This window comes from Panicum virgatum, chromosome 2K, assembly GCF_016808335.1.
Source record: "Panicum virgatum strain AP13 chromosome 2K, P.virgatum_v5, whole genome shotgun sequence".
Taxonomy (NCBI): Eukaryota; Viridiplantae; Streptophyta; class Magnoliopsida; order Poales; family Poaceae; genus Panicum; species Panicum virgatum.
In genome coordinates, this window is record NC_053137.1 from 22,980,540 (window position 1) to 23,001,757 (window position 21,218).

Genomic DNA, 21,218 nt, shown 5'->3' on the forward strand with positions numbered 1-21,218 from the left:
TGTTGCACAACGAACGAACGCAACAACTTCTGTTGACGGGTGTGCATGTAGTGGTACGGTGGTCAGACAATGCGTGGAAAGGTCAGCCAGGCCAACAAACCCAACACGCAGCCGACCGGCCGCAGCAGATACGCCGTTGAAATGACAACGCGGTCGATCACGCGAACTGGTCATAGCTTTTACCAGTACGTAGCAGCGAATCCGATCCAACGGAAAGTAAGCTCTGACGTCGTCTCCAGGTACATCTATCTGCCACCTACCGCGCGCCCTCATCGGTCACATAGACGCTATATATGTATGCCCCAATCTCTCGGATCAATCCATCCATTCATAAAGTTTCTAGCTAGCTTAGCTGCAGCACGCTAGCTTGCTCTTCCAAGAAGCTCGGCGATCTCCTCTGCTTACCACCCCTTCCAGCAGCTAATAGCTACCCTGACTGGCTACTTGTGCCATGGCAACAAGATTTATCGCCGTTGCGGCCGTGATGGCAGCGGCCCTCGTCGGCATGGCGTCGGCGGCGGTCTACAACGTCGGCGAGCCGGCCGGGTCCTGGGACCTGCGGACCAACTACGGCGACTGGACCGCCTCCAAGCGGTTCCACCCGGGCGACCAGATCGTCTTCAGGTACTCCCCGCAGGCGCACGACGTGGTGGAGGTGAGCAAAGCGGACTACGACTCCTGCTCCACCGCCAGGCCCATCGCCACCCACACCTCCGGCAACGACGCCATCGCCCTGACCTCCACCGGCACGCGCTACTTCATCTGCGGCTTCACCGGCCACTGCGACGGGGGCATGAAGCTCCAGGTCGAGGTGGTGCCCGGCGCCACCACCTCCGTCGCCCCGGCTGGCGCTCCGGGTGCCAACGCTCCGGTCTCGCCCCAGACCCCATCCACGCCCGATTCCGCCGCTACCAAGGCCACCGCCACCGGCTTCGCTCTCGCCGGGGTCTTGCTCGCTGCCGGCCTCATGGCCTAATTAAGTAGTTGCTACTTACTGTTGCGTGTTGTATTTGTAAATGCGCATGAATTTGCTTATTAATTATCATTGATTGTTGTATTCTTTTGGAGAGATGTCGTACGATGCATGTATGTACGCGTATAAAGATATGAGACACTACCGGCATATACATAGTTATATACTCTGACTAGTAATTGGAGTTGGGTGTGTTTATCTTTATTGGTACTATTAATTAATATAGGATGCAGATTATATGCATAAGAATGAATGGATGGTCAGTATTGGTCTAAATCACGACATGTAACGAGGGGCGGACGACGGCCTCTGCCATAGCTAGTTGTTGCATGGCCATTCGTATCTACGATTGCTCTCCATCGATCGTTCGCCCGGGCCTTGCGAGTACGACTTGAACCATGCACATATATAGCACTGCTACATACACCTCGCATCGCATCTCGCCGGCGACGACCAGTGTAATAACGGTCTTACTACAGCTAGCAGCCAGCAGCTGATGATGGCGCGGTGGTCGGCGGCGGCGTTGTTCGCCGCAGCGGTGGTGACGGCGGCGGCCAGCAGCTGCGTCCTCGTCGCGGCGGTGCGGGACGACGACTTCTTCGTGGAGGGCTCGGTGTACTGCGACACCTGCCGGGCCGGGTTCGAGACGAACGCGACGACGCCGATCGGCGGCGCCAAGGTGCGGCTGGAGTGCCGGCACTACAAGAGCGCGAGCGGCGCGGTGGAGCGGTCGGCGGAGGGCTCCACGAACGCGACGGGGCAGTACCGCATCGAGCTGGTGGACAACCGCGGCGCCGAGGAGGTGTGCGTGGTGGCGCTGGTGAGCAGCCCCATGCCCGGGTGCGGCGAGAAGGAGGTGGGCCGCGACCGCGCCCCCGTCGCGCTGCTCACCGACGCCGGGCTCGCCACCACCGTGCGCCGCGCCAACCCGCTGGGATTCCTCAAGGAGCAGCCGCTCCCCAACTGCGGCGAGATACTCGCGAGCTACGCGCTCCGATCCGCGCCCAGCTACTGAGTACTGACGGCGCGCGGCATGTTTGTTCCTGGCATGCATCCTGCTGCATGCGCCTCGATCTTGCTTGCATTTCATTCCGATCCCACATGTTTAGATTACGAATAATTAATCTCCATCAGCTAGCACTAGCAGTGTAGGTTGTTACCATCTCTGAATCATATACCATTTCGAAAAAAATCTCTGAATATATATACTTCGTGTAATTAAAGCATGTCCAGTATCTGTTCATTATCTCTGAATCATACAAATAAATATGACATATACACTACGTAGCGCTGCCAAAAGGCCCAAAACTGGTGTGTCCGTCCGCGCGCGCGATCCCAATCCTTCTCATCACTTCTATCTGTTGCTGCTCCATGCCACAGAATCGATCTCATCCCTCGCAGATTTGTACAGCTCCAGCCTCTTCCAGCACTGCTGCCGGCGCTCCATCATCGCCGGGTCCTCGTCCAGCAGATGCGCAAACTCCCCGGCCTGCTCCAGACCATATCAAACCGATAAAAACCGAGTGAATTCCGTTATCAATTTATCATATAATATAGGAGTACTCGAGAAAAAAAACAGTACATATGGCAATCGCCTACCTCTTTCTTCCCGATTTGCACATAGAAATGGTTCAGCAGAGATCTCTTGGCCTCGCGCACTTGGCAGTGGACAGCTGCCTTGGGGATCGTCTTCAAGAGTTCGTCTCCAACCATCCGTATGTACTGGGACACGTTGGAGGCAATGTTCCTGTAGTGCCCGTCACCGTAGCGGTCCAGAGGCACCCGCGAGTCCGCTGAAGGCTTAGCTCCCGCCTTACTACTAGCATCCGCACCAGGTAGATCCTGAGGACGGTTCCTGAAGAATTCCACAGTCGGGTATGTAGCCTCCATTTCCACCAGACGAAGTGCTGTTCTGCGCCCATCCTCCCGAAATCGTTCCAGGGCTTCATTAGCAGCAGTGGCGATCGCTGTTTGAAGAGTGGGGAATCTTCTCAGTTGCTGCAATCCCCAAAGCACGCATATCATGTCAATCTTTTCTTTTATTTCAAGGATTGAATGTTTACCATATAGCTAAGATGCAAAAGCACTGAGAATAATGGAAAAGGGAAGCCACCTCTGTCTCTCCTATGGATTTCCTGACCAATTCTTTTAGAACAACGTGGACCTGGAACATAGATTTTGTCAGATATATCTTACTAAGAATCAGAAGCTAAGGTGTTTTACCAAACAAGGAATGCAAGCATTTGGACCATGTCAATGCACAATACAACTAATAGAGCGGAAAGATTAATGCATATGCCGAGTCACTAATTGAAGGCCCCAAGTCAGTGTACATCATCTGTTGATCATTTAATGGAAGATTAACTCAACAAATAGAAAGACTAGATACAAAAGCCATGGAGAGAATTTACCGCATCAACTGTCGCTTCAGCTGGTCCCCTGAAATATGTAAGGCCAGTTCCAATAAGCCGACGGTATCCTTGTTCAGGGGCGATAAGATGGGGCTGATAGCCATCTGCTTCCGAGACCACCTTCTTCACGTTTTCCACAGATAGATAGCGATCAAAGGGAAGCTTCTTAAAAGCAGCAGGGAGCTTATGATCAAACACACCGTAAATTCTATCGCCGCCTGACCTCCTGCAGTTAGGCATGAAAGAGTTTACAGAACAGAATAAACCTAAGAACATAATGTAATTGCATGAGTCCATAAACCAATACAAATGAACTGTTAACCCAAACTAGAAATATTTCATATCCCACGCATTGTAGCAACACTTAAAAATAAACTGAATTCTTAAGGACCTATTTTTCAAAATGTTCACCATACAAGATAGTGAGTGGAATCCTAAAGCACCATAAGAAAAAAATGGAACAGATATAAGGAGTGAAAAAATTAGTCCATAAACCAAACATGCAGGTGCAATAGTATGAGAAGATAATAGATGGTTTATCATGTCATGTGTTACTGGACATTTGACAAGTGAATAACACGCTTCATTGAGTTAATCATCCATGTTATGTACTAAGAGAAACAAGATAAGATATGAAAGAAAGATGACACCAACCCTCCATCAAGATGTTCCTTGAAGACGCGGTCAAAAGCACGGCACAGGTCCAATATTGTGTAGAGTTGTGCCTGGGATTTATGGAAAAGTTACCATAAGATAAGAGAAAATACAGCCATGATTACATTGATTATAGAAATATGATATAAATGACTGACCCCTGGATCAGTAGCCACAGCTCTCCCAATGGTGTCCAGCTCTGATTCAAGTTCATCTATAGTTTTATTGATTACCCCTGTGATACTAGGAATGCGTGCTTTGATGACAGATTCAAGATGCTGAAATGTTGAGATAAAAAAACTTCGTAAGTTTGTAGGCAGCTTTGTTTGGATATAAGTCCAAGAAATGAGATTTAAAGCTTCAGGTACCTCAGAAAGAAGCTTTGCAAGGTATTCAGAACCCATCCGACTTGCTAAATGTGCATAATCAGGACTGCTTTCAAAATATTCCCTTTCTTTTTCCCTTGCAGCAATCATGTCAACCTTCCTGTTAATATCTGCTTGAGAGCGGTTGACAATTCCAACCCAAGGATTCTGCAGCCGATAGGCCCTTCCCTCGAGAACCTTAAAGGGAAAAAGCAAACACGTTCAAGTTAGGATGAGCAATGAATCGGTAACCTTACAGATGTCAGAAAGGTGTGATATAAACAAGACAAAGAAGCAAGTTGCTCTTTTGAAGTTGACGACATTCAAGTTGGAGATGATAGGCAAAATTAATCTTACATCGAGAGCATTTGTTCCTTTGTCCATCAGGTCCAGCTTTGTCAACACACCAAAAGTCCTTTCACCTAATCATGTACAAAATTTATATTCATTGTATAGAGAAAATAAAATATGAAAGTTTGCAGTACTAGTATAGATGTCAAAATGTTTCCTATGTGCACTAGATATTAGCACCTGTTGGATCAACTTCTTTTGCGAGCTTAATTGCGTCAGAAGTCGCAATATCCTGGTTTGCTGGAGATATAGCCAGAATGATACAGTTGGGCTGCAAAACGTGTATGAATATCTTATTATCACCTACATAATGACCACCAAAGTGAAAAGTAAAAGAATACCCCCCCCCCCCCCCCCCAGCCAGGAATTTTGTTCTATCAACAGCAGATTGGCCATACATATGGAATCAGTGATAGAGATAATGTGTCTAATAGTAACAGTTACTTTACTCGGATCCTTATGTTACTTATTATCAAGTATGATGAAACATGGATGCCCATGTCCGATATGGAAAAGCTACGTGTACTGATCAAATTATTACAAAAACCAGATTAAGTAATACAAGAACAAAGGGCTCGTTGTGAAGACATTATAATTAAAATGGATATTATTTCGTTAATTAGTTACCTTATCAACATATGAGCGAACCATATTCTCTATATCTTGAACAATACTGTCAGGCTGTCCTTCTGTGTATTAGCAAATCAACAAGTTACCAGAGGTGAATGGTAACACTGGAACAAAAAGAAAAGCCTTCTTTTTCACTTTTTGTAGAAGAATAGTATTACCTACAGCAACCTTTGTCAACCCGGGAAGATCAACCAATGTTAAGTTCACAACTGCAGAGAAAAGGCGTAAAACTATTATTAACCTAAAACGTAACGGAAACAGCAGTCAGAAGTTCAGACTTCAACAACTGTACAAACCGATACAATAGGGATGAGTTATGACAAGCTATAGCAGGCTATAAATTCAGACAATGATAATTATTTTTAAGTGATTGATATGTGGTTTGAAGCATTGTAATCTGGAAACATGTTCATACAACCATTCAATTCAACTTACAAGGCTGAAAAGTATTTCCCATGAGAAATACAACATGATACAAATTGAAGATTGAAGAAAGAGGTCAAAAGCAAATAGATTTACCCTTGGGCGAGTAGATGCTGAGGTGAATAGGGACAGGGGATATTTGTTTAGTTTTCCCAGTCAGTCTATCCGTCTCATCAGAAATTTCTTGTCGAACACGGGCTGCACCACAGTACAGAGAGATATTATTGTTAGTGCATTAGGAAATTCCAGTTGGCATCACAAGAAATACATTATGCACAATCAGTGTACGTCAGGAACTTGACCATGTCATATGTGTTAGTTGAATCTCGACTTTCAAAAAAAGAATGAGGAATGCAGGGGCCTCCGGACCTGAACTTTATAAGTTGCACACTAAACTATACGTATGCTGATGATGCTATGTTAATTTTATCAAGTTGCCATGTATCCAAAACTGGGAAGGTTCATAGAGATGTCTGATGTGATTGTTTTGATCATAGTGGGTAGGGGAAACCGGGGGGGGGGGGGGGGTGGAGATTAGGCTGAGAATCCCACCAAAGTCTGTAAACCTTGTCTTTGGCATATGTAAGAACTCTGCGTATTCCTGGGATCCATCGTCTGTCTGGTGCAGCTGCAGTACTAGTGGCCTCCGAGTGACAATTCCTGTTATATATTATACAGAGAAATTTATTCCGCAAGGTACTCAGAACAAATTAATCTATGCATTAAGAATAGTTGGGCTAAATTAAAATAGCTGGAACTGACCCGATCCACGGGGAAGGAAATCGGTGCCAACAATGCTCTCAAGTACAGAGGACTTGCCCGAACTCTGTTGCCCAGATAAAACAATTATTACTGGTGAATCAGCAAGTACTTGGGTAGTACCGAAGTAAACCGAGACATGCAAGGATGATAAGTAAAACGCGAAGAAATTAATACTTTAGCATGCACGCTGTGCTCAAAGGAAATGATCGGGGAAATGGGGGAAGAGCAGCACCTGGCCTCCGACGACGGCGATGGTTGGGAGCGACTCCCAGAGGGTGGGCAGGTCGCCTCCTCCTCCGTGGTCTCCGAGGGCGGTGCAGGCGCGCTGGATGCGGTTCATCAGCCCGATCAGGCCCTCCATGGAAGCCATGATCTTCTTCTTGTTCCTCTTTGATTTGCCTCTTTGTTTTGCTTCTGAAACTCACCTGCTTTCCAATATGGATGGTATTGTTCCGCTGCTTTTTCGTGGGCGAGAGGAGGACAGGAGCCAAGGACGACTCACTGAGAGAAGGCTCGAAGAAGAAGAGTCGCCCTGGAAGAAAGAGAACCTCCCCGCGAAGGAAGCGAAGCCAAGGACGACGCCGACCTCCTCCAAGGATGATGACGCGGTGGCGCTTTGAATTCCACGGGGCATGGTCGCACGGACGGAGGCTGGTGGGCGACTTTTTGTTTGCTGGCCCACATGCTTTCTTTCTTTCTTCTTGCCCACCTTCACACAGCAGCAGCCTCCTAGTCCTTGGGTTCGAGTTCGAGCTCCCCGAGCAGCTTTACTTGAGGAAGGTGGGATTTGCCAACAAATACCACTTTAACTTGTTTTGTTCGTCCAAAAAAGAAAACAAAGTTCTTTATGAATTCACTTCCCATTCCCATTTAGGATTTATCAAGTTACACAGTTGGCATACATATCCTTGTCATCTGTACCACCACCCCATCATCAAACTTAATTTACGGGTTTTAAACACATCACAAAGGACGGGCAAACATGCACATCACACCACGGGCGATTTGAATTTTGCTCCCAGAAACAGTTTCCGCGCACTGAAAACCACACAAATCCAGCAAACTCGGGCGTGCTGGTTGGGATACAGGGGCCCAGTCGCGCAGGGCGGCACTAGAAATCGTTTCGCACCCAGCGCCAAGTCAAGCACATCTTGGGAAATAGTTTTGGCCTACGTAGCCTCCAGCCATCGCCCTTTTAACATTTGCCTCAAACATCTTTGGGTTGTCACGGAGGACAACTGCAGCTTCGTGGTTCAATGGATCCTCGTCGTTTGGTTGCTGCACATAACAATGTAAACATTAGATGACCCGCAAAAAAAAGGAGGTTAAACATTGATAAAGTTGTTTTTTTTTTCTTGAGATGGTTTTCCAATGTAACCATGGTATTTCCAAGATGCCATCCTTGAAAACATGGTTCAGAATCAAAACTTACTATTTTAGCTGTCACGAGTACAAGCTCCATCGTTGACAAAACAAGACTGATCAATGACAATAAAACATGGGATGCACTCTAATGACTAAATAGCAAAATATTTGTTACAATAGCTACAAGCAAATGTCTGTTTACCTCCCCTTTCATGAGAACAGTTAAGGACTAAACTCAGTTGTACTAAAACTGCAGTACATACTGAAGCAAATGTCCATTTTGAAGATAACATCCTTGCGACCACACTAGTTGTACTTCCTTAAAAACAGCAACTCTCACACCACAGTCCATGAAACATAGTAACATAGTGACAACAGTGCATGCACAATTGCGAACACTACTTTTCATCTTCATATTTTTTAAATCTAAAACATATTATTTGAATAAATGATGAATCAAGATAGCTGAATACCGTGAAAAGAAGATTCAGGCCATAAATAACAGTGTTGATGTTAAGAACAGGCTTCCAATCTTCACGCAGAATGTTCAGACATACATTGCCTTCCAAATCAATATTTGGATGGTACACCTGAATGTATGTTATAACAACAAAGAGATTAATCAGTTAATATGGTATGGTGTTCAGTGGATCATGAGAAAGGAACCATATGGATGTCCAGGATACTGTCTTATACCTTGGTCTTGCACTTGACCTTTGGAGGTTCATGAGGATAAGATGGGGACACTTGAAAGGTGAAAATGAAAGTGCCTCCCCTAGAAAAGATAGTGAAAATACAGTTAAAATGGGAAAGGTTCAGAAAATTGACTGCTGGCAGCAAAGATACTACCCAACAACTATAATGTGGAAATGATGTTCATAAAATGATTAAAAAAATGAACTCCTTAACTTAGGGAGCAATCAACATAATAGTGACTTTTAAACTATTTTGGGTAGACTGAATTGACAGACTCTCCTCTAGAGCAATAACATAAATAAAATTCCGATTGGAATAGGTTCTCTTAACTTGGTTATGCAGCAGAGCAGCTACCCTGAAGAGTGTCACTTACATATAATATCCTTCATCAGGTCGGATGATGATCTCAAAATTCATTAGATCATCCTTGCCATTAGGAAAAGAAATTGATGTAGTCTTCGGTAAGTTGAGCTCACTAATATCTGCAACGTTCAGACAGACTAACCACATAAGTAAGTCATCAAGGAACATTCAATTGGGACAATCAGAAAACCCTGAAATTAGTCAGCTACATAAAATAAGTTGATAACTAGCACCTCGTTTAAGAATTCATGCATCACATGCACACACATTTTAAATTAGGATCATGGCTTATGTAATTAGAGTTCAGAAAATAATCAGATAATGAGAGGGATGGTGCACAAAGAATTCTACAAATAGACAGTGACATCAATTCCCATAATGAGTGGAAATAACCACAGTATAACTAATTGCTTCTGGTAAATTCAAAATTCAAGCATACTCTGTTTTGGCACCACTCAATTAATCAAACAATGGTATGCAGAGCATATTATCATATTAACATGAATGGAACCCATTTCACAGAACAGTTTTAGTAAGATTAAATGATATTTATCAGGAGGATGAGAGAGCACAGTACAGTCTCAAATGAAAAAAGAAATACAACACCACCTCTTACAATGCAATTGTATTTCCATAGTCGCAAGTGGAACTGAGATGCAACATACAGCTCTCTCATTTGCATGCGAATCAACCCATGAACAAAATTGCTACCCATGTGACACAATGCACTGGTAACCAAAAATGTACTACTTACCAAATGCAATTCACGGAAAACAGTTCAACCAATGGAAAAGATGCAACACGTTCAAACATGGAAACACAAAATGCAAACAAATGACAAATGCAACGGAAAGCCAATGCATGACACTCAGAATTGTATAAGATTAGAGCTTGGCCCTTAGATTATCTAAGACAAATTTTAAGGCCCTTTACCACCCGACACTTGCACAACAAAACATCTAAAATTAAAAGGCAACGTATCAGGTGCAAACCAACCTCTTCGTGCAAACTTGCAAACTTCTAATCTGGGCCATAGGATCAACATCCAAGGAGGAGCACAGGGGGAGTGGGAGGGAGGATTTGCAAAAGTGTGATTACGGGCGGGTGGTTAAGTGTAAAATTACCCAATCCCCCATGCCCCTTGGATGTTGATCATGTGGCCCATATTAGAAGTTTGCACGGTTGCACAAAGAGGTTGGGAAGCACCTGATACGTTGCCAAATTAAAAAGGAATGTATGAAACAAATAAAACTTGCCCTAGAAAATATCTGAAAATGGAAAAGATGAAACAAACTAAGTCTTCACCATCGGCAATGGCTCCTTAAGCACTCGCTGCTGGGGGTCACTGATGCACCATCTTGGGCTGTGGCTGCTCCAGCTGCCTGAATTGCACCCACACAGATCCAAAGGCAAGGAGCGCAGAGAGCCATCAATCGCTGACTGTTGTTCTTGAGTAGGCACGTTCCGTCGTTAAATTAACAAAAAATCACTAGATTAAGGGTATGCTTGCAGCAGGCAGCAGCTAATCAAGGTGACACTTTACTGGCGAGTATAAGATGTGGAACTTCTGGCAGAAGCATAGTGACATAGGTACAGAGGTGAGTTGGTGGTAGGACGGCACGCCTCAGTGCAGGTCTCGCCAGATTGTTCAGCATCATCTCACAGTTGATGTCGAGGAAAGCACGTGGCAGTGGAGATGAAAAGGCACTAAGGTCTGGGACCAAGTTAAGTATATGGAAGAAGAGAGCATGGGAGGTGGAAGAACTGGAGGAGTCAATAGGAGAGGATCCAAGATAAATTTATAAACGTCTAAAAGGTGTATGCACTATACTCAGTGGCGGAGCAACAAGACATCATATGGTATAACATGGGAGCACAAGTACTCCTAGAAACTGTCTTGCAATTTAGCATGGGACCATATCAAAAAAAGGACTACGCACAAAAATGCATCATTGAATCTTTCATCTTTCAATAATCAATAAAATAAATCAGTGTACTCCTTGGGCAATCTCGGAAAATATAAGGACGCATGTCAGACAGTAGTACTAACAACTAGCAGTAACTGGAGCTAACACAACCTTTGCCATCTAGTGCTAGCTCATCAGTGGAATCTGGAAAGCAAGCATGCAAGTTTGCGTACTAACAATATTGCACGTGCTTGATTAACAAGCATTTTGGGGCCCCTGCCCCCTTGATTTCAACCCATGCTCCACCAATGACTATAGTCAAATCATATTAATGCAAGATGAAAGAATTTGTAATGTCTACCCCTTCTAGTAAGAAATAATTCATTACATGCTATCTTGTTTTATGTGGGGCCTTAAATATTGGAACAAGCAGCGGCAAACAGTTCACAATATTATGAAACAGAGTAACTTTTCAGTTAGTTTGGGTTATATAAAATAAATGATGTGTTTGAGAAAAAAAAAGAGAGAGAGACACGAGATTGATAGAAGAAAGAGTCGCCTATAACTCAACAAACCTTTATGGAGGCGGAGCTCCCCAGCAGACTGCTTCTTAACAGGGGCCTTTCCAGCAGCACTTGCCGCCTCTTCTTTCTTTTGACCCTTTATTTTGAAAAGATTAATCATCTTACTGTACAGAAAAACGAAAGAACCACAGTAAGAGATCAGAGAGCAGTATGTAGAACTTCAAGATTTTCCAGTCAGTGGAGAAAATGTATCCTAGGACAAATCAATTCCACAAGTGTATCTCTATTATTTAGTTTATTTCGTGTTATATCGACTAAATATGTTGCACACCACCTGTGAACTGTGAACCATAATCGAAACATGGGGAACAAAAACAAAGATGACTGTGAACTGTGAACTGCAAGAGGTGTTGTGTAGCAGAAACAATTCACTGCTCAGGTTAACATGATAGCAAGAGAGATCAAAAATTTAGATATAATTATTTACATAATAGTGCCATGTAATTATTCACAGATTAGTGAAGCTCAGCTAGCAACTATTATTACCCAAAGGTATCAAGGTGGCCCGACCGACTGTGGCACCTGCGGAGAACCTGGGCACCTAGGTCTACGCATTTTCCAAGGTGTTTTCCCCCCTTTTGGACACAGCAAGCAATATGGTTCATGGTTGGTTTAGTAGTGAACCGTAACGGGCAAGTAAGGCAGGGGATCAAATGCACAAGAAAGAATAGGAGGAATTACATGGACTGGAACAAAAGCCTCTACTAAGCAAACATAGCAGTTTAACTGTAACGGTATTATGCAGTACACTACACAGTTACATACCAAACAGGAAAGCTAGCATGTTAAGTAAATGCAAGGATGATAAAGTGTTGAGACAAGTTGACAACTGGTTCTTTTGTAAACTTTCTACATTGGTCCAAATTTTATCCAAGATGCCGCTTTCACCAAATTCATGTTCCTATATGCAATCATGTGTAAACGGCTTAAATGTAGCTCGGCAACATTTGTCCATAAGGAGGGTAGGTTAACCATGACATTTTTTTAGCTAAGGTACTGCTTAGGGATCCCTTGAATGTGTAGCAAACTTGCAGAGAAGCAATAAGTTAAATATAGCATAAAAAATACTAAAAAAATAAGCCATCCATATGTATCTAGAACTGTCCTGAAGGTAACTGGAATATAACTACATTAACTGAGAGTCTGACATGTGTAACACATGAAAAAGTTTGATGAATAAATTAGTTGCAGTAGCATAGAACAAACTACCAGTAAATGGACCTTGTTTAGCTGAACTTAGTAGTGCAGATACGACAAAATATGACTGCTCACCTAACAGAACTACATGCCCAAACTCGCAAGCTTGCTAAGAAAAAGAAGCACTGGTCTTGGTTTGCAAATACTTGTTGATCCTGAGGCCTAAAATAAACATGAAACATGAACTCAATATCACCTAAAACCTAAGCATCCGGCCAATTTCGCGTGAACATTCACCTGACCACCTGGGTGAGGTGACGTGAGCATCCAGGCAGGATAGATCAATCCATGGCAATCAGTAGGGGCGGATTCAGTATAAGACATGGGTGTACACAAATTTTGCAAAAACAAAGAACCGAAATTTAGCAGGTAAATGCATGGTCAGATCTGAATAGAAATAGCATACATCACGGTTCTGGGCAGGGGCGGACCCAGCATAGGACATGGGTGTACACATGTACACCCGATTGTTTTTGCAAACGAATCGAAGTTAGTAAGTATTGTAACTGGATTCAGATCCGAATACAAATAGTTTTGTTAGGGTTTGGGGTGCTCCGTCTCGCACATCAGAAGGAAAGAGAAGGGGCGGGCATACCTGGTGGATGCTCGTCGCCGGCAAAGGGTGGGGCGAAGACGTGACAAATGTCGACGCTGCTCGCCCAATCGTCGCCGCCGGGCAAGCAAGAGCAAGAGAGGAGAGAGTCCGAGACCAAGAGAAGGGAAAGGTTAACAGAGGGACGAGAGGAACCTGAGGCCCTCAGCGGGAGGGCTGTCGAGCCGAGCTCGAGCGAGCCTTACAATCTCAAGCTGGAGCATCCCGAGCCGAGGTCTGAGCCTGAGATTCTGAGATGTTCTTAACTTTTTTTTTTTTTGCGACTGAGATGTTCTTAACTTAGGCGTAACTTTTTTAACACCACCGCAGAACGACTCCACTGCAGCATCATTCATAATAGACGATGAGAAGCAGGTAAGGCAGTCTCAGTTGGAGTTTTATGGGCACAATTATCTAGACCAGTCTCATTTGAAATTTTATGAGCACGGTTAACTAGACTGGAAAGTAGGTAACTGTGTCAGATGGGTTTCATAGTGATAAAACTCTCGTCATATTCCATGAAACTTCATCATTCTCGCTCCTTGTCATGTCAGCAAAATTAATGACATTTAATATTATGAAACTCTTCATAAAACTCCCATTGAAACTAGCCTAAAAGACGGATCTAATTCGATGAACGAATTGGAAAGAGAAGCATATCTTGACACGTATGTCTTGACATTTAGCTTTACTATTGTGCCTATTTTAGCTTCGGCAAAAGCTATACTATATTCGAATATTTTGGAGAGCTCTCGCACCCAAATTTTTGTTTCTCCTCCTTTTTGCCTTCTTCTCCATCTCTGATGACCTCTCCGGCGAGATTTAGAGTTGTGGGTTGGGGGTTGGGGTTTTTGTGAGCATCTCCATTGCCGACTTTAGAGGAAGGTTGGGGTGGTAGGCCGGCATGGCGGAGGTGGCGGGCGCGGCGCGGTGAGGCCGGTGGCGACGACGGCCGGGCCGGGGCGGGGGCGATGATAGCCATGGCAACGGTGGCGGCGGCGGGGGGAGGGGTAGGCGGAGGAGCCACGAGCACGGGAGGATCTTGCCGGAGCCCAGCGAGCGGCCACCCCTTGGGGGCGGATCGTCCGCTATTTAAAACTCCAACAACTCGAAGAAGACAATGTCTCTAACTAAACTGGAAATGGTGGGTCGGACCGTCCGCACCCCCTGGGCCGACTGTCCGCCCTTCACTATTTGCGCGTCACCAGAGACTCCAAGTTTCTGAGTAAAACCAAAGTTAGGGGGCGGATTGTCCACTCCACAGGGCCGGACCGTCCGCCCTAGAGATTTCAACGCAAATAGAGAAACGCAAGTTTCTGTCCAAATTTTTTCAAGGAGGGGCAGACCATCTGCCTCCCTAGGGCAGGACTGTCCTCCCCTGGCAGTCAGCTCAAATTTTGAAATAAAACTTTGCCATTTTTCAAACGGTATTAACCCTCATGCATGCAACACTGAAATTTGAGCAAAATGGCATTGGAGAACGGTCAAGCAAAGATATAACGACCCCTCTTGATAGTACTACTATTTATCCTGTTAATCCAGTCATATTTCATCCTCTAATCAGCTCATGATGACCGGCAAAATAAAAAGAGCCCTATCTTTATACCTTTGCCTTGAGCAAATCCAACCATATCATCTTCAATTCTTTTCATGGCATCAACTCATGCACACATTTTTATGGACCACCCTATATTCATTTTTCTCTCAAGAAATCGTTAGTCCATAAATATTGTCATTAATTGCCAAAACTCGAATTATGGGCCGCTTTCAATGATTTTCTTGGACACCCAAATAGGTTGGTTTCACCCCTTACATTGATTGTTGATTAAGTGAGCCACCACCTTGTTATCTTTCTTCTTAAGGAGGTAGGGTGCGCTTTTCTTCTTGTCAACTTTCAAGTAAGGCTTAGTGTTGGAGTTGATTTTTTTTTCTTATTTTCTTCCCCTTTCATTTTGTTCTTGCACTCATAGGACTTGTGACCTTTTTTATGGCATAAGTAGCAAGTCATGGTTGCTGCTTTCTCAAGCTTTTTCACCATCTTAGGACAGTTATCTTGAGAAGGTTGTCTCTTGCACTCAGGACAAATAGATTTTTCTTTTAGCCTTCTCAAGTCCTTTGAAAGTCTTGTTATTTCTTGCTGCTCTTCTTTTTCTTGGGCAATGGGATCATCATAAGTTTCTTCAACAGTATTCTCTACACAAACCCATTGCAAGTGGGTGAGCTTGATTCATCAATTAAATCAATAAAAAAAGTTGCGACATCTTTTTTAGTTTCAAAGATTGATTTTGATGCCTTTTTAGAGATAGTTTTAGTTTGTTCAAGAATCTCAATTTTCTTGATTAGCTCACCATTTTGATCAATGGTCATATCAAACTTTTCGGCTAATTCTATATAATTGGATGATGAGTTAGTTAAGTTTCTTGTTTTTGGAAAGAAGTTTTGTTATAGCTCCCTCTTGAGTGCCAACAAGATCCACAAGTTCATGAAGAGAAGAGTAAGAGTCATCATCATTTACATCACTATCACTCATACCTTTGTCCATAAAGCAAATGTTCGATGAGCTTGATGATGGCAAGAAGGTTTGTGGCTTGTGGTGGATTTCTTCATCGCTTGAGCTTGTCATATCAAATCCACCCTTTGCAATGCTTGTCAAAGACTTCTTGCTTGCCTTTCTTTCCTTCTTCTTTTGTTTGCGTCTTGCTTTCATAAGAGGAAATTATTTAATGCAGTGTCTCTTTTCGCCACAACCAAGATATTCTTTTTTCTTGTTTTTCTTTCTTTGGTTGTAGCTCACCAATTGTTCAATGCTTGTAGGGACACCCTTTGAGTTGAGATTCTTAAGTAGCTTGTCGACTCCTTTGACAAGTTCCTTGATTTCTTCAATATCATATGAGGATCTACAAATCCTCCTCCTCCTCCTCCTCTTCATCATCACTATTTTTTTATCAAGAATTATTCCAGCTTGTAGAGAAAGCAAATCATTCAGTACAGACTCGATGACACGCTGGGGAGACCAGCTTAACCAACACAAACAGAGAGGGCAAAACCTCCAACAGTCCTCAACGAACCCAACAAAAAGAACGACTAGACAACTAAAATAAGAAGACTTCCGACACATTGGTAGCCTATCTTGATTTCAGGAATTCCTTCATTCAGTTCTCCATGATCATACGCAACTTGTCAAGGTGATCCCTATCCTCCGAGCGAAGAAGCACTCCCCATTTCTGTATTTTATAACAGATCAAATACAAGACATCACCAGGATGCTTCGAAAATTCCTTTTCCATTCTCATCTTGTGACGAGAAAGCCAAAGCGACCAGCGGATTATTGTGAAAGAAAACAATTTTGGATCATAGTCAGTACACCCCACCGGCACCCAGTCCCCACAGGCTAGTCGGGGCCGTGTCCCACCCAAGGGCCTCTTTAAAGCAAGACCAAACGAACCTCGCAATGATACATTGGAAAAAGATATGGTCTATAGTTTCAGGTTTATTGCACAAAGGGCACAACTCATTGCCCTTCCATTTCAGTTTTTTTAGGACCATCCCAGTTTGCAGCCTGTTGTGCAGAGCCTACCAAATAAACACTCTCAACCTCATTGGCATCTTGCTCTTCCAAATCTTTTGAGCTCGTTTGTCAATCACACACATTGACCGGGTTGTATACATCCCTTTTTTCCAATTTACACACCACTCGCCCAGGATGGTCAATTAAGCGCACCATGTCCAGTTTATGCAACAGTCTGCTCCACTCCTGAACCTCGGCCACCCCAAAAGTCCACCTGAAAACCACATTCCACTCCTCCTAATCCCAACACTCACTACTTTCATCATCACTTGTGCTTGAAGCTTCACTTGAGTTTGATTCTTGCTTTTGAACTTTCTTGCTTGATTTAAAATGTTCTTGTTTATCTTGTTTTTTCTTCTGCTTTTCTTCTTTGCTTGATGTGTCAACATCTTGACTTGACGGAGAAGGTCCTTTACAAATCTACGTGTTAGCAGCTCAATTTTCACTCTCATTGAGCTGAGAGGATGACACTCAAGTTGGGGAAGTTTTTTGGGTTTTTCTTCATTCACACTCACAATGCCATACCATCCAACGGGAGGGGTGGCCACACATATATACAGCCAGCCAAGGGGCTGCTAACTGCCTAGTCTAAGATGCTCCTATTGTCCTAGAAAAGTAGATGCTAACTGCTGCTGTCCTACTAACTGCAGCTGTCCTAGCAAACTGAAAAACAGTCCAAGATGCTGTCCTCTAGGGGCAGCACAAACCCACTGCATGCTGCAGCAAAAAAGGAGATGCTGCAGCCCACAAAGACCAAGAGTGCAAGACTTATTCTCTTCATTCTCCCCCTAAGCCTTGTGCGTCGTCTTGCGGGAAAGTTGGACCATCCCGGTCCTGGAGCAAAGCTCAAGGAACTTGATCCTCCCAAGGGGCTTGGTGAGCAGATCCGCAAGCTGATCCTTGGTGTTGATGTAGCTCGCCTTGATGCTTCCTTCCTCCAAGCAGCCTCGGATGAAGTGATACCTCACCCGGATGTGCTTGCTCCGTTTGTGGAAAACGGGGTTCTTCGCCAAGGCCAGAGCGGACTTGCTGTCCACCCTGAGCTCCACTGCTCCAGTGTCTCTGCCGAGTAGATCACCAAGCAGTTGAGTGAGCCAGAGCACCTGAGTCGACACGGTAAAGGCCGCTATGTACTCGGCTTCGCAGCTGGACAAGGCCACCACCTGCTGCTGGACCGACTGCCAGCTAACGAGGCACTTGCCGAGGAAGAAGAGGATCCCACTCGTGCTCTCGCTGGTGTCGATGTCGCCGGCGTGGTCGCTGTCACTGTACCCGACGAAGTGTGCCGCTCCAGGGCACCTCGGGTAGTGGAGACCTTGGTCGAGAGTCCCCGCAACATAGCGGATGATCCTCTTCACGGCCTGCTGGTGCTCCGTCGTCGGTCGCTGCATGAACCGACTAACGTAACCGACGGAGAACGCCAAGTCCGGCCGTGTGTGGGTGAGGTAGCGGAGGCTCCTCACAAGGCGCCAGTACTGAGTAGCGTCCACCTCCTCTGCCGTGCTGTCACAGCTCAGCTTCAGCCTCTCCTCCATCGGAGTGAGAGCTGGGTTGCAGTCGGTGAGCCCAGCGAGCTCGACGATGCGCTTGGCGTAGGCGGTCTGTCGAAGTGTGATCCCAGAGTCATCCTGGTGCACCTCGATCCTCAGGTAGAAGGAGAGAGGCCCCAGGTCGCTCATCTGGAAGGTGGCCTTCATCTCCACCTTGAACGCCACCACCTCCGCATCCTTGGTGCCGGTGATCACCAAGTCGTCGACGTAGACACCCACCAGCAGGGCATTTTCGCCATTGCCCCGCCAGTAGATGGCCGCCTCGTGCAGGCTTTGCTAGAAGCCCATCCCCTTGAGCGTGGAGTCCAGCTTGGCATTCCACGCCCTCGGGGCCTGCCGCAAGCCATAGAGGGCCTTGCGCAGGCGTAGCACCTTGCCCTCCTTACCGGGGATCGCAAACCCCGGCGGCTGGTGCACGTAGACCTCCTCCCTCAAGTCGCCGTTGAGAAATGCCGACTTGACGTCCATGTGATGGACGCGCCAGCCCTCCTGGGCAGCCAGCGCAAGGAGAAGTCGTACGGACTCCATCCGTGCCACGGGAGCGAAGGCATCGTCGAAGTCGACCCCCTCCTGCTGCACGAAACCTCGTGCCACCAGGCGAGCCTTGTGCTTGATGACGGTGCCGGCTTCGTCCCTCTTCAGCTTGAACACCCACTTAAGGGTGATCGCGCGGTGACCACGAGGGAGGTCAGCAAGCTCCCAAGTGCGGTTCTTCTCAACCGCGTCCATCTCCGACTGCATCGCGGCACGCCATGCCGCGTGTCCCTCGGCCTCTGCGAAAGACCGAGGCTCGCCGTCGTCGCACGTGAGGTGCAACTGCGCCTCGAGGTCGTGAGGCACCAGTCCCGACACCGGCTGATCACCGAGAAGGTCCTCCATCGTACGGTACCGCAACGGCTCGCCATCGTGGTATGCGTCGACGTGCTCCTTGCCGTGAGAGAGTGGAGTAGCGAACTCCACCGGACTGTGCTCAGCACGAGCAGGTGTCGAAGTAGACGTGCCCGGAGGAGTGGCTATCGGTGCTGGAGGGCGCGGCGTCGCCGGCTGTGGTGGTGCAGCCGAGAAACTCGGCGCAACCGGAGTCGTAGCTGAAGGGCGTGGTGCCGCCGGTGTGGTGGGCGCCGGAGTCGGTTGAGGCTCGGGGACCGGGGTAGGCAAGCTCAGCGAAGAAGAGTTGCCTACTCCCCCAGCTCCCTCGAAGTGGACGTACTCAACGGTGAAGTCGTCGTACGTCGGAGCCGAGCCGTCGTCCACCGCCTTGTCCCACGCCCATCCTCGCCCTTCGTCGAACACAACGTTGCGCGCCGTGCGCACACGCTGTGTCTCCGGATCGAGAATGCGGTAGGCTTTCGAACCCTCCGCGTAGCCGATGAACACTCCCGGAGTGCTCATGTCGTCGAGCTTGCCGATGTGGCCAAGCTCCTTGGCGAACGCAAGGCAGCCGAAGACCCGCAGGTGGGAGACCGCCGGCTTACGCCCATGCCAAGCCTCATACGGTGTCATGCCGTCGAGTGCCTTGGTGGGCGAGCGGTTGAGGATGTAGACGGCCGTCACCACCGCCGCTCCCCAGAAGACAGCCGGCATCCCCCTCTACTTAAGGAGGGCCCAGGCCATCCCCACAACCGTCTTGTTTCGCCGCTCGACGACGCCATTCTGCTGCGGGCTGTACGGCGCTGAGTAGTGGCGCTGGATGCCCTCATCCGCGCAGTACGCCGGGAACTCGGCCGCCGTGAACTCGCCGCCGTTGTCGGTGCGCAGCACGCGCAACTTGCGGCCGCTCTCCGCCTCCGCAGCAGCCTGAGCACGCCTGATGGCGTCCGCAGCCTCTCCCTTGCTGCCGAGGATCATCACCCACATGAAGCGGGAGAGGTCGTCGACGAGCAGCAGGAAGTAGCACCGTCCTCCTGGTGTGACCGGTGTCACCGGGCCACACAAGTCACCGTGTACGAGCTCGAGCCGCTCCTTGGCTCAGAAGCTCGCCTATTGGCGGAAGGAGAGCCGCTTCTACTTCGTCAGCACGCAGACGTCGCAGAGCTGCTCCACGTGGTCGAGGCATGGGAGGCCTGGCACCATCTCCTTGGTGCCGAGCCGCTTCAGGGCCTCAAAGTGGAGGTGCCCAAAGCGCTCGTGCCACTGCCATGCCTCGTCGTCCCTGTGAGCTGCAAGACAAAGAGGCTGGGCCACCCCGACGTGGAGGATGTAGAGGTGGTTCTTCCCTCGAACCACCCTAGCGAGAAGCCGGCCACAGTAGTCCCAGATACGGAGGACCCCGCTGTCGATCACCACGCAGGAGCTGCTCTCATCGAGCTGCCCAAGGCTGATGATGGAGTTCCGCAGCGCCGGGATGTAGTAGACTCCGGTGAGCATCCGGTGCTCTCCGGACTTGGCGGTGAAGATCACGGAGCCCACGTCCTTGATCTCCATGGCGGAGGAGTCCCCGAACCTGACGGAGCCACCTACGTCGACGTCTAGGTCGGAGAAGAACTCCTGCCGCCCGGTCATGTGGTGCGTGGCGCCAGAGTCGAGGTACCAGCCATCGACCCTGTCGTCGTCGGAGCCGTTGCCGAGGAGGACTCGGGCACGCAGCTCGTCGAGGTGGAGTAGAGCAGTGGCAGGCGGTGCCGCCAGATGCGGCTCCATGTCCCCGTGCAGTAGGAACAGAGCCGGCTCGTCATCCGGCTGGGCCTCCGTGACGTGGGCTTGGCCACCACGCCTCCGCTGCGGGCAGTCCCTGGCCCAGTGGCCGAGCCTGCCACAGTTGTGGCAGGCGTCGTCTCGTGCTGCCTTGGGCCTATCGGAGCCGCCGCCCTGAGCATCTCCACGGGTG

The 21,218-nt window shown here is 47.3% G+C and overlaps 4 protein-coding genes across 7 annotated transcripts; 2 read left to right on the plus strand and 2 right to left on the minus strand.

Moving 5' to 3' along the window:
- The first annotated feature begins 274 nt into the window (after positions 1-274).
- Positions 275-1,135, plus strand: LOC120672128 (mavicyanin-like). The gene has a single exon (XM_039952430.1). The coding sequence runs from the start codon at positions 452-454 to the stop codon at positions 974-976; it is 525 nt and encodes a 174-aa protein (XP_039808364.1). The 5' UTR covers positions 275-451; the 3' UTR covers positions 977-1,135.
- A 217-nt stretch (positions 1,136-1,352) lies between these two features.
- LOC120672120 (pollen-specific protein C13-like) lies at positions 1,353-2,196 on the plus strand. The gene has a single exon (XM_039952420.1). The coding sequence runs from the start codon at positions 1,470-1,472 to the stop codon at positions 1,986-1,988; it is 519 nt and encodes a 172-aa protein (XP_039808354.1). The 5' UTR covers positions 1,353-1,469; the 3' UTR covers positions 1,989-2,196.
- Positions 2,159-7,258, minus strand: LOC120672081 (dynamin-related protein 1E-like). Of its 2 annotated transcripts, XM_039952385.1 has the most exons (16): positions 7,072-7,258; positions 6,802-6,994; positions 6,570-6,633; positions 6,374-6,467; positions 5,904-6,005; positions 5,543-5,593; positions 5,382-5,443; positions 4,935-5,025; positions 4,761-4,825; positions 4,407-4,601; positions 4,197-4,316; positions 4,039-4,109; positions 3,385-3,610; positions 3,087-3,137; positions 2,573-2,971; positions 2,159-2,462 (listed from the first exon to the last, which is right to left on the minus strand). In XM_039952385.1, the coding sequence occupies exons 4-16, from the start codon at positions 6,417-6,419 to the stop codon at positions 2,328-2,330; spliced, it is 1,614 nt and encodes a 537-aa protein (XP_039808319.1). In that variant the 5' UTR covers positions 6,420-6,467; positions 6,570-6,633; positions 6,802-6,994; positions 7,072-7,258; the 3' UTR covers positions 2,159-2,327. The 2 variants fall into 2 exon arrangements, with proteins under 2 accessions (XP_039808319.1, XP_039808312.1); XM_039952378.1 differs by having other exon boundaries at positions 6,360-6,467; positions 6,802-7,258.
- Positions 7,259-7,410: 152 nt separating this feature from the next.
- On the minus strand, positions 7,411-13,495 carry LOC120672098 (NEDD8-conjugating enzyme Ubc12-like). Of its 3 annotated transcripts, XM_039952402.1 has the most exons (8): positions 13,277-13,411; positions 12,919-12,926; positions 12,757-12,843; positions 11,476-11,588; positions 9,004-9,112; positions 8,631-8,709; positions 8,408-8,524; positions 7,411-7,847 (listed from the first exon to the last, which is right to left on the minus strand). In XM_039952402.1, exons 4-8 carry the CDS (start codon positions 11,582-11,584, stop codon positions 7,710-7,712), a joined length of 552 nt encoding a protein of 183 aa, XP_039808336.1. In that variant the 5' UTR covers positions 11,585-11,588; positions 12,757-12,843; positions 12,919-12,926; positions 13,277-13,411; the 3' UTR covers positions 7,411-7,709. The 3 variants fall into 3 exon arrangements, with proteins under 3 accessions (XP_039808336.1, XP_039808343.1, XP_039808329.1); XM_039952409.1 differs by lacking the exon at positions 12,919-12,926 and having other exon boundaries at positions 13,277-13,420; XM_039952395.1 differs by lacking the exons at positions 12,757-12,843; positions 12,919-12,926 and having other exon boundaries at positions 13,277-13,495.
- Between the last annotated feature and the right edge of the window lie 7,723 nt (positions 13,496-21,218).

Excerpts from the sequence above, each read along its gene's own strand:
- LOC120672081 (XM_039952378.1), bottom strand. The coding sequence starts at position 6,939 with ATGGCTTCCATGGAGGGCCTGATCGGGCTGATGAACCGCATCCAGCGC. Across the intron at positions 5,026-5,381 it reads TTCGCTCATATGTTGATAAG|CCCAACTGTATCATTCTGGC; the intron begins GTAACTAATTAA and ends CACGTTTTGCAG. Across the intron at positions 4,317-4,406 it reads TTGCAAAGCTTCTTTCTGAG|CATCTTGAATCTGTCATCAA; the intron begins GTACCTGAAGCT and ends TCAACATTTCAG.
- LOC120672098 (XM_039952395.1), bottom strand. The coding sequence starts at position 11,584 with ATGATTAATCTTTTCAAAATAAAGGGTCAAAAGAAAGAAGAGGCGGCA. Across the intron at positions 8,525-8,630 it reads AGGTCAAGTGCAAGACCAAG|GTGTACCATCCAAATATTGA; the intron begins GTATAAGACAGT and ends ACATACATTCAG. Across the intron at positions 7,848-8,407 it reads GCCTGAATCTTCTTTTCACG|CAACCAAACGACGAGGATCC; the intron begins GTATTCAGCTAT and ends TGTTATGTGCAG.
- LOC120672128 (XM_039952430.1), top strand. The coding sequence starts at position 452 with ATGGCAACAAGATTTATCGCCGTTGCGGCCGTGATGGCAGCGGCCCTC.
- LOC120672120 (XM_039952420.1), top strand. The coding sequence starts at position 1,470 with ATGATGGCGCGGTGGTCGGCGGCGGCGTTGTTCGCCGCAGCGGTGGTG.